The sequence below is a fragment of the Saccharomycopsis crataegensis genome (assembly GCF_037102585.1).
Source record: "Saccharomycopsis crataegensis DNA, jcf7180000000085, whole genome shotgun sequence".
In the NCBI taxonomy this organism is placed as follows: domain Eukaryota; kingdom Fungi; phylum Ascomycota; class Saccharomycetes; order Ascoideales; family Saccharomycopsidaceae; genus Saccharomycopsis; species Saccharomycopsis crataegensis.
This window is the reverse complement of record NW_027043830.1, coordinates 64,116-77,152: the sequence shown is the minus strand read 5'-3', so window position 1 is coordinate 77,152 and position 13,037 is coordinate 64,116. Positions and strand designations below refer to the sequence as shown.

General features: G+C 38.8%; 1 protein-coding gene across 1 annotated transcript; it reads right to left on the bottom strand. All coding sequences in view use genetic code 12, as the record gives it.

Annotated features, from left to right (window-relative positions):
- Positions 1-2,898: 2,898 nt before the first annotated feature.
- On the bottom strand, positions 2,899-4,644 carry DASC09_047780 (uncharacterized protein; the record flags this gene model as incomplete). The annotated part of the gene is made up of 1 exon (XM_064998377.1): positions 2,899-4,644. The coding sequence occupies one exon, from the start codon at positions 4,642-4,644 to the stop codon at positions 2,899-2,901; it is 1,746 nt and encodes a 581-aa protein (XP_064854449.1).
- Positions 4,645-13,037: the final 8,393 nt, after the last annotated feature.

Below are 13,037 nucleotides of genomic sequence, written 5' to 3'. Positions count from 1 at the left end.
TTAATTTAGAACCACTGACTTGTTCGAACGCCTGAATTATCTTCATAGTGTTTTTGAAGTCATTATGATCTCTCAAGAATAAGGTAACATCATCTGCATAGGCAAGGTATTTGACTCTGGGGATGATGTTTGGTTGGATCTTATGGTTGTAACTGAATCCTTTATTTAATCTTTGGATGGCTCTTAGAAATGGTTCAAGGGCTAACGCGAAAATTGTTGGTGAAAGTGGGTTGCCCTGAAGGGTTCCGTTTCTTAATGGGAAGGAAGGGCCTGTAATGTTATTTAGGCAAATGGTTCCGAGGGCTTTGGTAAGGATAGCGTGAATAGTTTCCGTCATTTTTCCAAAATTGAGTTTTCGAAGTAATATTTTAAGGTATAGATGGGAAATCTGGTCAAAAGCCTTTTCAAAGTCAGCAAGCATGATTCGGTGGTTAGTAGAATGATTGACATGTGGCTTGTCTTGTGGGGATATTAAACTGGAAAGCAAGTCACCGAAAATTGTTATATTAGAGAAGGAGGATCTTTCAGGTATGAAACCAACTTGATTTGGGCCGATAATTTTTTGCAAGAACGGGAGCAAACGGGCGTTGATGATGCTGGAAAAGAGTTTCAAATTTGTGTTGATTAATGCTATGGGCCTGTAATTCTCCACTTTTTGAACATCTTTGTTTGGTTTTGGTATGAGAGTGAATTTTATGGTTCGATAGTTGAATGGAATTTCCCCTGAAGAAAGAATTTGGTTAAATTCTTTTAGAAGTATGTGTTTTATCTGAGGAAAGAGAGACTTATAAACGCCGTATGGTATACCATCTACCCCGGGGGCGGATTGAGTATTGGATTCAGTAACGGCATATTCCAATTCTGTCATGGTGATTGGTTTGTTCAAGTTGTTGGATTCAGTGTTGGTTAGTGGTAACTGATCTCCCAAGGAGGCGTTGATGAACCTTTCTATATTTTCCGAGCTCTTTGAACCACGAGATCCATCGTAGAGTTTTTGATAGTAATTGGTTACTTCTAGAAGCATGTCTTGCTGTGATGTCAATAAAGCGCCATCTGAAGCTTTGAGGGCTTTGATTGGGCGCGGTCTGGAGTGTTGGTGGAACCTAGTTTTTATGTGGTCATAATAATTTGGTTCATCAGTATTTTCTGTTATTTTCTTGTGTACCATCGTCAAAAAATTCAGCTTCAAGCGAATCTCGGAAATGAGGTCTGAAGTAGAGTTCACAGTGGGTGGAAACTTGATCTTCAGAAGCCATTGAATAATATGATTTTTAATGATATTATGTTGGGGGATGTAAGTCATTGCATGAGGTTGAGTGTTGATTTCAAGAATAATAGAATCGTGAGTTGAAGAAGACTTTAGATAGTTTTGTTGGGACATTTGAATATGAAATCTGTTTTTGTCGGAGATCATGGACTGACTGATATAAAAACGATCTATTCTGCGACTACTTTCTTCCGTGGTGGATTGGTTAGTCCAATTCTTTTTAATCTGGTGCAATTTTGGATGTTCATAGATATCTGCTAGCTTGAAAGTTTTGATTAGCTTTTTAAGCGACTCGGACGATCTTTGTTCGCGAGAACGGAAGTTAGCAGAGTCTCTTGAATTGACAAAATTATTAAAGTCACCTCCGAGAATAATGTTGATGGTCTTATTGTTGCTTCTCGCTCTGAGAGTGGTAAGCTGGGTTTGGAGGGTGATGGAGAGTTGATTTTGAAGGAGGATTTGTTTTTGGTAATCAGCAGATGGGTTGTAGATATTGATTAGCCAAAGCCAGTTGTTGGCATCTTGTTCAATAATGGCATCTGTGATATAAACCTGGAGCTGGCTCAGTACTGCAATTGTTAGCAATGAATGATCAACGACCTTTATGTGGTCCTCAATTATAATAGCTGTGCGGGATGATGGAGTATTTTTATAAATTTTTTTGTTTTGGTGTTGGAAGAGGAAGTCCTCGCCAAGATTAAGTTCTTGAAACATTGAAATGTTATATTGGTTTGATAGATGGAGAATTTTGGAGTCATCCAATCTCAATCTTTGGATGTTTTGACTAATGATCGATAGTTTACTCATTTTGTGTATGAGAGGCGTTTTTTGTGACATTTGAGCCATCTGATTGAGGTGAATTTATTTCGTTGTTGTTATCATCCAGGGAGGAAGATTGTTCTTTTGACAGAAGCTTCATTGGCCGGGGAGTAAATGATTCCAGTGGCGTGGGCATTTTGTCTGAGTTTTCCAGGATAGATGGATGTTTTGAGAAGGGGGAAGCTGAATGAGGTGAGGTAGAATGAGGTGAGGTAGTAATAGGGGTAGGAACAGAGGTAGGGACAGAAGCAGGGACAGAAGCAGGGACAGAAGCAGGGACAGAAGCAGGGACAGAAGCAGGGACAGAAGCAGGGATAGAAGAAGTGGCCAGAGCCGAGGAAGTGACAGTATCACGGGCAGTGGTAGGTGAAGGAGGAATGTTGGCAGCAGAAGAAGTAGTATGATGTTGTGAGTTTACTTCTTGATGTCTGCGAGAAACACGGACCTGAGGGTGGGATGAAGGTGAGGCGAGGATCTTTTTGGAGACCTTGCTAATATGGGCCAGCTTGATGGCGCTAATGGCCGCGAACTTGGCGTGCTTCTTTGATTTACCTTTCTTGGACAATAATTCTATTGGTTTGGTTTGATGTCTGAGAGTAGCAGTGTGTTGGGTTGTAGAGGTTTCGAGTTCATCCATGGATTGGTCTGCGTCAGTAGAGAGGCCTTCCTCTAAAGCATCTTCATCATTGGATGGGTAGTTCTTTTCCAAAGTATCGTCCTCATCAATAATTGAATCATCAACATTTTCTTCTTCATTTGCCAATAAGTCAAAAGGGTTTGAATGTGGTTTAGAATATTCTGGACTAGCCGGTTTATTCAGTTTTATTTTTCTTTTTTCGACAGTCTGAAAACCATAGTTTAAATTGTGGTTTGGTTTGACTGCTTTTCCAGAATTTTGTTTCGGAGCGTGTTTTTCTGGATCTTCCGGATTCACATGCAGTGCAGTGGACGCATTTCGTGATGACTCTGGAGCGGAAATTTTTGTCATTGAAGAGTGGAAGGGATTTTCCTGAGTCAATTTCAATATAACCATAAGTGACAATACTGGCAGCTTTGCTTGCTTCTTCCGTAAAGTGAACGGTGTTGATTGGAAAGAAGGATGATGGATCAATTCCGGATTCATTGAAGACATGGTCAAGAAGTTTTTCCCGATTAAATTCAGTAAACTCGGAATTCATTTCAATCTCAATTAAATGGGATTCCTTATTCATTGTGTTTAACAAAGACCCTGGCGTGTAGGTATAATTTCCAACTGTAACTTTAAGGTGGATGTTAAGATATTCAATTAAAAGATTTCTGTCCTTCTTGAAGATATCAGAGCCTGTATCCTGAGGGTTTGGGATGAAGTTTGAGTTAAGGCAGATCTTCTTATTAAAAATAACCAAGTGGTTGAGGGCCCCTTTTAAGTTTTCCCTGATTATGATCAAATCCTTATCTGGTTCGTTGGATGACTGTGTAATAGTATCAAGTTCTTTGGATAACTTAGTGAGTCCGTTTTTGATGGATTCCAAGTGTTTTTCAAGAGGAAACTCTGTAAAGATATCTTTTGGGATCTTAAAGTAGATTAAGATATCCTTAAGATGCTGTTGGCTCATGATAAATTCCAAGTAGTTCTCCAAGCTGATTCTAGAGTTTCTCAATCTGTTGAATTCGTTTGTCATATTAAAACTGGTGTAGTTTTGGAAGAAATCTTCAATTTCCATGATCTTGACGAGTTCCTCGCGTTTTTCTTTGGATTTAATAATAGCAGGATTGGAGGTGGAGAACAATTTTCCTGATTTGCGTTTCTCGCTTATGGCATATTCCAATACGTCGCGGTGCTTAAAGTCAAGGATTTTGATGTGACTTGCCCATTTGAAAGTTCTTTCAAATTTCATCAACACGTTTTGGAAGGATGGATCATTGATGTTTGTAGTGGCTCGAGGTGTGCGCTTGTCTCCAGCGGTGGCTTGAGCATAGGTTTGGATTGGTCTTGTCACATTGACAGCTGGAGCCACCGGATTGGAGGCCGTAGTTGGAGAGGCGACAGTAGAAGATGAGACAGAGGGAACAGGAACAGAAGGAACAGAAACAGAATTTTTTTTTGGGTTTTGAGAATTTTCGATTTTTTTTTGGTTTTCGGAGTTTTCATTAATCAAATCAGTAGAAATAACGGCTTGGGTTGGAATAACAGGATTATGCATGTCAATGTCAGTGTCACATGCTGCATGAGAATTGCGATCGCAATCAACTGAAGAAACATTAATTGCTGGAGAGGTAGTTGGGGTAGAAATGGCGTTGGAATCCATGTTTTGGTCCGCTTCAGGATCTTCTGAAGCAGTTAAAAAGGTTTCAACAGTACTATTAATAGTATTGTCGGCTGCATCAGTAATTTCTTCATCGGAATCTTGATCTTTAGCTTGTTTGTTTATGTTTGCTATCGGGATCGGGGTTTCAGATTTTGCGCCAACATCCAATGAAGAGCCCAAAGAAACCGGGGTTTCAATGATTGGGGGATCATTAGTAGGGTCGGTGGAGTAGTTTGGAGTAGCTTTATTACTATTTCTAGTGGTTCTCATGATAATGGGTAGTTTTTTTTTTTTTTTTTTTTTGACTATGATGGTTAACAGAAGATGAAGAAGCTCGGTGAAAAAAAAAGAAGAAGTAGGCAACGGTACTATAAAAACTCCACAACTGTATTGAATTCTAATGGCAATAGTAAACTTCTTGGTCGAGAACAATCATCCACAACATGCAGAGTGTAACAAAAAGAGCAATTGCGCGAATGGTGTAGTGGCTAGCATTGCTGCCTTCCAAGCAGCAGAGCCGGGTTCGATTCCCGGTTCGCGCATCCATTTTTTAATCTCTGAACATCAGAGCACTTTTATCAGAAGAGGCAACTATTTTACATAAGTGTCAGGCTTTTCTTTTATCGGAAAAGCATCGTTTCATTATAGTACACAAAATCACATAGATTACCCTCAAGTTAAGTGATAGACAAAATTAAACTATTAGAGCTTGAACTTTACTTAGAGCTACATTTCAACACTATTTTATGCAGAAGAGATCTATCAGTAAGGCAATACAGTTGGAAGATTGTTGGGATGATTTATTATCTACTAATGTTTCCCTGTCGAATAATACGAACATCATTCGACCATTAATATTGAATTTCTACAGCAACTGTCTATTTTTCATAAGGTTGAATAAGATAGCCTGGTAGTATAGCAGATACAGTGCTTTCATTTTTTATTCGTACCAACCACCGGAAATGTTCATACCAGTGGCAAAAAATAATTCATACCGACCCCCGGTATTTTTCGTACCACCGCAGCGGGATTTATTCAGACCATCTAAGAAAAATAGTTCATACTATTGCACTTTAATTATTCATACCAACAGTGCTACTATTAATATTATTATAGATATCAGGCTTTGTAGAAAGTAGCACAGAATTATGGAAAAAATGAGTATAATTTGATTAAACTGAGTAGCTTAGAGGCTTATAGAGCCAGTCACATAAAAAAAAGAAAGGAATTAATATGAACTTTATATACTGTTGGTATGAATAATTGAAGTGCAATAGTATGAACTATTTTTCTTAGATGGTCTGAATAAATCCCGCTGCGGTGGTACGAAAAATACCGGGGGTCGGTATGAATTATTTTTTGCCACTGGTATGAACATTTCCGGTGGTTGGTACGAATAGAAAATGAAAGCACTGTACTTTCCTTTACTACATATTCAAAGGTTAATTTGTTCGGGATAAAAAAGATACAACAAATTTGTATATTAGTATGGGATGGGCGTCACTAATATAACACCCCCAAATAATTTCCAAAACACAGAAGTAGACGACCTCGGTGAGGATCGAACTCACGATCTTGCGATTAACAGTCGCACGCCTTAACCAGCTTGGCCACGAAGTCTTATCTGGATAGTGTGTTATATTATGGGATCATGGTTAGGTTGTGTCCTGGTTACCATCGGTGTCCAAACCAATATCTCAACAACAAACATTGAACCCAATGAATATCAAACACTCAGACCTTGCCAAGTCCATTCAAGACGGTATACCAACTATCTATCAAATGGAGATCCCAAAACTGGTCATGGAGTTTGAACACAAACAGGGAAGCAAGAAAAAAAGAGCCAGAATTGATAAACATAAATTATCCACCACTTTAACCAATATCCAAGAAGTCACCCAAACGAAACAAAACTCTTTCTGGAAGAGACTCCACAAATACCAACATAATAGCCCTGGTTACTTCGAAAACATACACATATTCCACTTAGGTGCTGAACAATTTTTTTACCAACATAGAAAATGTCACTATTGCGGGCTCGAAACCGTCTCCCAAGACCAACAACATGAATCACCAGAACTCCAAGTCAAGATCAAAATGACCCATTTCCTAATTCAATGCCCATTATCAACCGAGTTATGGTCAAGATTGAAAATCCCAATTCCATTAGCATGGAATAACTTAATCGCTCCCAATCATTCAGAATCAACAATCAAAAAGATCGACCGCTATCTATGCTATCAACGCAAACTCTCACGCCTAAGATATCATAACCAAATTGATTGGAACACATCAATTAACAACTTGATTTATATCATTACTACTGGGAGCTGAATAGTCGATCAAAACAAAAAAGAAAAAAAACATTTTATTTAAATACTAATAATTATCACTAAAGGGTTTTTCACCATAGGATATGGTTTTCCCTAACATATATAATGAGCATTAGCTTATAAGATTTTACATAGATATATATAATTATATATTTATTAATAAATTGAACTTTGAAGGAAAAAAAAAAAAATCGGTATGGTACCATACGGAACCCATGATCGGCATTACCTCATCGAGGTATTACCTTATCAAGGTATCACCTTATGTTCCACCCCTTATCTTTTAGTCCTTTATTCCGGGAAGGGGTCCAACACCCCATTATTAGTTTTAATCATTTTATTTATATAAGGATTCAACATTCCTTTAGTTTAGACCTTTATTTAGTTTAGGAAGGACAAGTCTCTTCGGATATAAAATATTGCCTGTAATCTCCACTTGATTCCAGAATCTAGTGTGTCCTTGCACACTGATTGTAACATTTGGTAGCACCACTAGGTTTAAGGACACCTCATTCTTGGTGCCCCGCGAAGCCTAGTTGGTTAACTCGGGATCTTAAGTGGAGTATGGCAGAAGAGCTTCCGGTGAATTATTGAAGTCGACGTGTGCTATCACAAGTTGACATGGAGTGATTGCTACATTTCACCGTGGGGTTAGTTGCTTACTCGACCGAATAATGGAAGTTTTACGAACTATCAATGTTGCACAAACATGCTAAACGGGACAAAGCAATACTCTTCCGAGAATAGGCGTTCTGTGAATGGTCAGAAATAATAAGGTTTATTTATGAAACGACCTGAAGAGCGAACTAGGAGAACCCTTGAGTGGGCCATCATGTTCGGAATGTCCAAGGTGTCGTGAAAGTGATGTGCTGGAATCCGTCATAAGGTTCAGGAGCTGAAAATACCAAACCAGAGACAGGCGCACGGTTGCAGTGGCATTGGTGTATAATGCTGTTCCTGGAGAAGACGTGGGTACGGTTACGAAGAGATCAAGCTTAAGCTTGGCTGCATTATGCTAGCGAAAGTCATGGAAGCGAAGCTACGTGTCATCTCAGTGCAACTGAGTTGAACAATTTGTCACTCACCCTTTTCTCACCACGGCATAATGGATGTACCCACCGTTGTGTTATATGAAGTATCTTTCCGACCATGACTATCTTACTTCGCTAGGTCGGATGCGATAATGCGAATATGATTACAGTTACCTCATATACCTGCAGGACCCTGTCTTGGTTACTTCGTCAGAAAAGACGTCATATGTGTTTGTCTTGATTGTGTTGAAGATTTAACGCCACGCCAGGTGACGCGAATTCCCTGACTGCTTTACATCGTTATAAGTGAACGATGAAATTATTTTTGTTTGTGACTGTTGTCACCACAGGTGCTGTGGAAGCCCTGTCTGTTTTACTTCGTTATAAGAGAACGATGAAATTATTTTTGTTTGTGACGGTTGTCACCCCAGGTGCTGTGGATGCCCTGCTACATTACATCGTTATACGAGAACGTTGTAACTTTTGTTTTTGACTTGTCACATGAGGAACTTTGGTGGCCTTGTGTATTTTAACGGGCAAAAAGAGAACCATTGTCTGCCTCCTTCGTGACTGGATTTTGTTACCTCAGGGCCACGGTGGCCCTGCGTATTTCACACCGTTGAGGAAAACGAGTGTTTGGTTTTATGATCGATTAGGATCACGTTATAGGTGTCAAAATGACCCTGCTTATGGAGTGGTTGAGATCGGAACAAATAGCCACTAACCACTCCCACAAGACGACGACGTGTTGTTTTGTTTATATTGTTTATTTTTGATGTTTATTGTTTTTGCTCATTGTTAAGCCACATTTCTGAGTCAGGATCAAGAGCCGACTAGTTATGTTTGGGAAGGATTTTATTCCTCTCCTATAAAATATTGGTGATTATTGAGGAGCCTAGGTCAAGAACCAAATAGTTAGAAAAGGTTACGATCTTAGAATCCTTACGCCGAAGATTGGTTTGTTTGGTGGTATAGTCATTATTTGTTAATTCCGGTATTCTAGTGCTGGAACGGAATTAATATATGGGTGACAACGGAATTGGGAGATAGAAGTCCCAAAGTTGTATCGGTTACGGAAAGCTGGTAACTACGGAGCGATGAGATAATAGCATCGCTTAGAGATTGTTGAGTTGAAATTATAGTAGTCACTAAAAGGTGATACGAAGCGATGACGTGGAAAGTCGCTATTTGATTTTGGATCGAAGGAATGATCCTTACAGATGTATGGAAGATTGGAGAAAGGAAACTTTTACGATGACCAAGGCAACTGGTGCCGAAGCTAGAGACGTTTAATAAATTGTGTTGTTCATGTTGCAAAGGAAGGTTCTGTCATATCGACAGTCTTACTAAATGTTGTTACGAACAATTGATTGAGATTGATGCATCCGTGGAAATTAAACGAGTGATTAAAGCCTTTCCTGTGGGGATACTCGTCTGATAAGTTGGTCTCCAGTGTTCTTGTTATTTGTGCGGTAACGGAGATCATTGGTTCTGTGGGGTGACAATGATAGTAATAAAACAACGGTTTCGTTACTTCGAAAGGCCACAGTACAACATTACCTTGACACATTGGAGCATTGGAACTTTCAACACAGAGTTTACAGGAAAGAGTTAATCTGCGGTTGATAAGGGTAAGTCCACAAGTTGTGTGAACAATGCAAACCACAGAAGGATGTATCAGTGTCAACTATTCGCGAGAACAGATTAGGAGAAAGCTATGTAAATTATCGTTTCCGGCTTGGTTGGCAACCTCCCTTGGGTCATGGGTATTTCGATAATCGAAATAGAGCTCGACCAAGGAGAGTCATTACTCGGGTTGCTTGGAATCTCCAAACCGAAGAATGAAGAGTCCTATTTGATTACAATGTTACGGTGAAAAAAAGGATAGCTGGTATCGAATCGGAATGCTAATAATTCCAAAGGGGTAATTGGAATAGCTCCGGAGTTAAGCGAGGATCGCGTATAAAGTGACAAGAAGCTGATATTGGTAACAGGATTAAGGCAGTGTCATAATCGTTGTCAAAGTTGTATAAGAGGTATACAACCCTAAGGTCGAACAGGGATTGTGCGTGAGCGATGTAATATATCGTGGAATCGCATTGGAGTGAATAAGGCCAGAAGAGTATGAACTAGGGCATGCTTTTGAACATTTCGACTGAAAGGGATAAGGTTGAGCCAAGAAGCTCTATCGTTGTCAATTGACAGGATACGGGTTTTGATCATATATCCAGTTTTGAAAATTAAAGAATTGAAGGCTGAGAAGTGTTAACCAGATGCGGTAAATGCACTAATGAAATGAACAATGTCCTAATGAAATGAACAAGGTACTTGATTAGATACATCACACTATTGAATCACTTAGAGAAGCCAAAAAATGTATTTGATCATTGACGTTACGAAAATATTGATTGTGAACTGTATCGTTAGGAGAAAGCGAGTTAATGGAATAACTAGCAGGACGATGGATTGACCGAGTACGGACTGGAAGAGGTCACTGGAGAGAATTCCCGACATCATCCATCGATCATATTAGTTCAAGTGACTTACTTCTTACAATGGCTAAGAGTGATTAGAGCTAGGAAGCTCCGTCATAACTGCTAATTCCTGAGCTTATCTTGAACTAAAGGTATGCTAACCCTATTCACTGGGAACGTCGATGAGTCTTAACTACTCCGCAATGAAATGACCTTTTTATGCATCTCGTGAGAATTGGATTGGAATAAATTTTGAGAAGACCAGAGAAGAAACTAAAGAAGAGAAGAATTTGGAATTCATGGTAATTGATACGTTGGCATTGTATGTCCAGGTTAGAAGTTTTGAAAGAAGTTAGTGATTAATGGATAAAGCTACCCATTGAATTAATGTGAGAGTTGGGAAGCTGACCGAGCTTACCGAGCCGACAGTTATTAGGTTATAAAGATCTTGGATTTTAAAGATTTTGGAACTTGTCTAAGCAGGGTTGGAAGTACTGAAGTTAACGATGATGAGAAGAATTAGCATGATTTGTGATTCCTTATCCTTTTACTTCGTCCTCATCTCAGTTGGTTCCGGAATAGTATAACTTCGGACAATTTGGTCCTTAGCAGTTTTAGTCAAGGCCGCTGTTGGTTTCTTTCGACCAAATGTGCACTGTTGTTGTTGTCCAATCACAAGCTTGGAAGACCTTGAAGTATTCTTATGAGTGCTGGTACCATTGGAGAGAAATATGTTATGAAATTATGATAAAAGATAAATGAGCAGCTAATGGTTGAATCAAGTTCAACATTTGGGATTAGTGAAAGCTTGGAATGTTGGTTTGAATTAAAAAGGAAAACATATCGAAGACCCAAATGACTGTTGATCTCGAAAAGGACTACGCGTTGTCATATACCCAGGAAAGGCAGACCCAGTACATGTTCCCCAAAACCTGGATTCGTTTAAATTCCTTATGAGAAACGGATACAACTTCACGACGAACTTGATGACTTTATGGCTAGTAATAATGATCGAGACGACTCATTCTCCGAGGGGGGATAATGTTATATTATGGGATCATGGTTAGGTTGTGTCCTGGTTACCATCGGTATGGTACCATACGGAACCCATGATCGGCATTACCTCATCAAGGTATTACCTTATCAAGGTATCACCTTATGTTCCACCCCTTATCTTTTAGTCCTTTATTCCGGGAAGGGGTCCAACACCCCATTATTAGTTTTAATCATTTCATTTATATAAGGATTCAACATTCCTTTAGTTTAGACCTTTATTTAGTTTAGGAAGGACAAGTCTCTTTGGATATAAAATACTGCCTGTAATCTCCACTTGATTCCAGAATCTAGTGTGCCCTTGCACACTGATTGTAACATATTTGTTACACTCCGCTTCTTGTCGATGATTGTTCTCGACCAAGAAGATTCAAAACAGCTGCGGATAATGCAAGCATAATGCAGACAATACATGAGAAGATCGCCAACGTTGACGCTAAATGCGCAGCCGAATGCAATGAAATTAAACAGACCATTGACTCGAGTATTTCTATTCCTTTAAGCGATGGTGGATTCACCACTCCAGATATTGCTATTCAGGAATTAGATAACAAGATTGTTAATATTGAAACAGACTTAGGGAAAATGAAAGAGTCTGTTTCCAAAGTACAATCAGATTTATCATCAAAAGACATGCGTCCGACAAACCTTGATCATGCAGATTTTAGTGAGACAGAAGATCAAGAGATGAAAAATGAACTCGACCTTGCCTTCATGGTCTCGAAATTGACCCCAATGGTTTTCGAAAACTTGGAACCAAAGTTTGACAGCAGGATATCCAAATCTACGGAGAAGTATGTAAAGGACCAAAATGATAAAATGAAGTTAATGAAGGATGATCTTGAAACAAGAAATGAAGAGGTGATGACTAAAGTCAATGAATTGAACGAATCCATGATGAATAACACCAAGGATATGGATAACAAACATGCCACAATAGTTTCCGCAAACTCTGAAATGTCTGCTAAAATGACCTCTCTTGAACTACAAGCTACAAAATTGGCTGAGAAAACCAACCAAGTGGAGATGATCAACTCAGAATTCCAATCCAAGATCAACAAATTTTCAACAAATCTTGAAAAAAATGGCTTGTTCATAAAAAACATTAAGACTGAAAATGACTTTAGACACCAAGATACTTTGAACCACGCAATTAGAATTGAGAAACTATCTGATGAAGTTAAAGAATGCATGGTGACAATGAAAGTGAATGAACATAAAAATTCATCAACTATGAATGACACCACCCAAGATATTAAATCAATCAAATCACAGATTACTGATATCAAAAAGGAATCAGACACTTTGGGTTTAAGGCTAAAGGACCTTTCAGTCAACGTTTCAAACAACTTGGATGCAATCAAAGCGAATGAAAATGAAACTACATCTGAAACAAAGGTCACAAACCAAGACTTCAAATTAATCACTTCATATATATCTAGGCTTAAAAAAGAATCCAACAGCTTGGAAACGACAGTGAAGAGTCATTCCAAGAAAATTAAGTCCCATGATAAAAATATAGATCAGTTGATAAATATTGGCAATGAAATGATATCAGACAAGGCCACAAAAAAATCTTTTCAAGGTTTGAAAGATACAGTTGACAAGAATTTCTTCAACATCAACGTAATCAAGAAAGAAATAAAGGGATTGAGAGATAAATCCAGTACCACAGACACCAAAGTCAACTCTATAGTGGATCAGAATTTAGTTACTCCAAAGGAACTAAAGAAATTGGAAACCAAACTTTTGGGGGCTATAGCCTCAGCTGA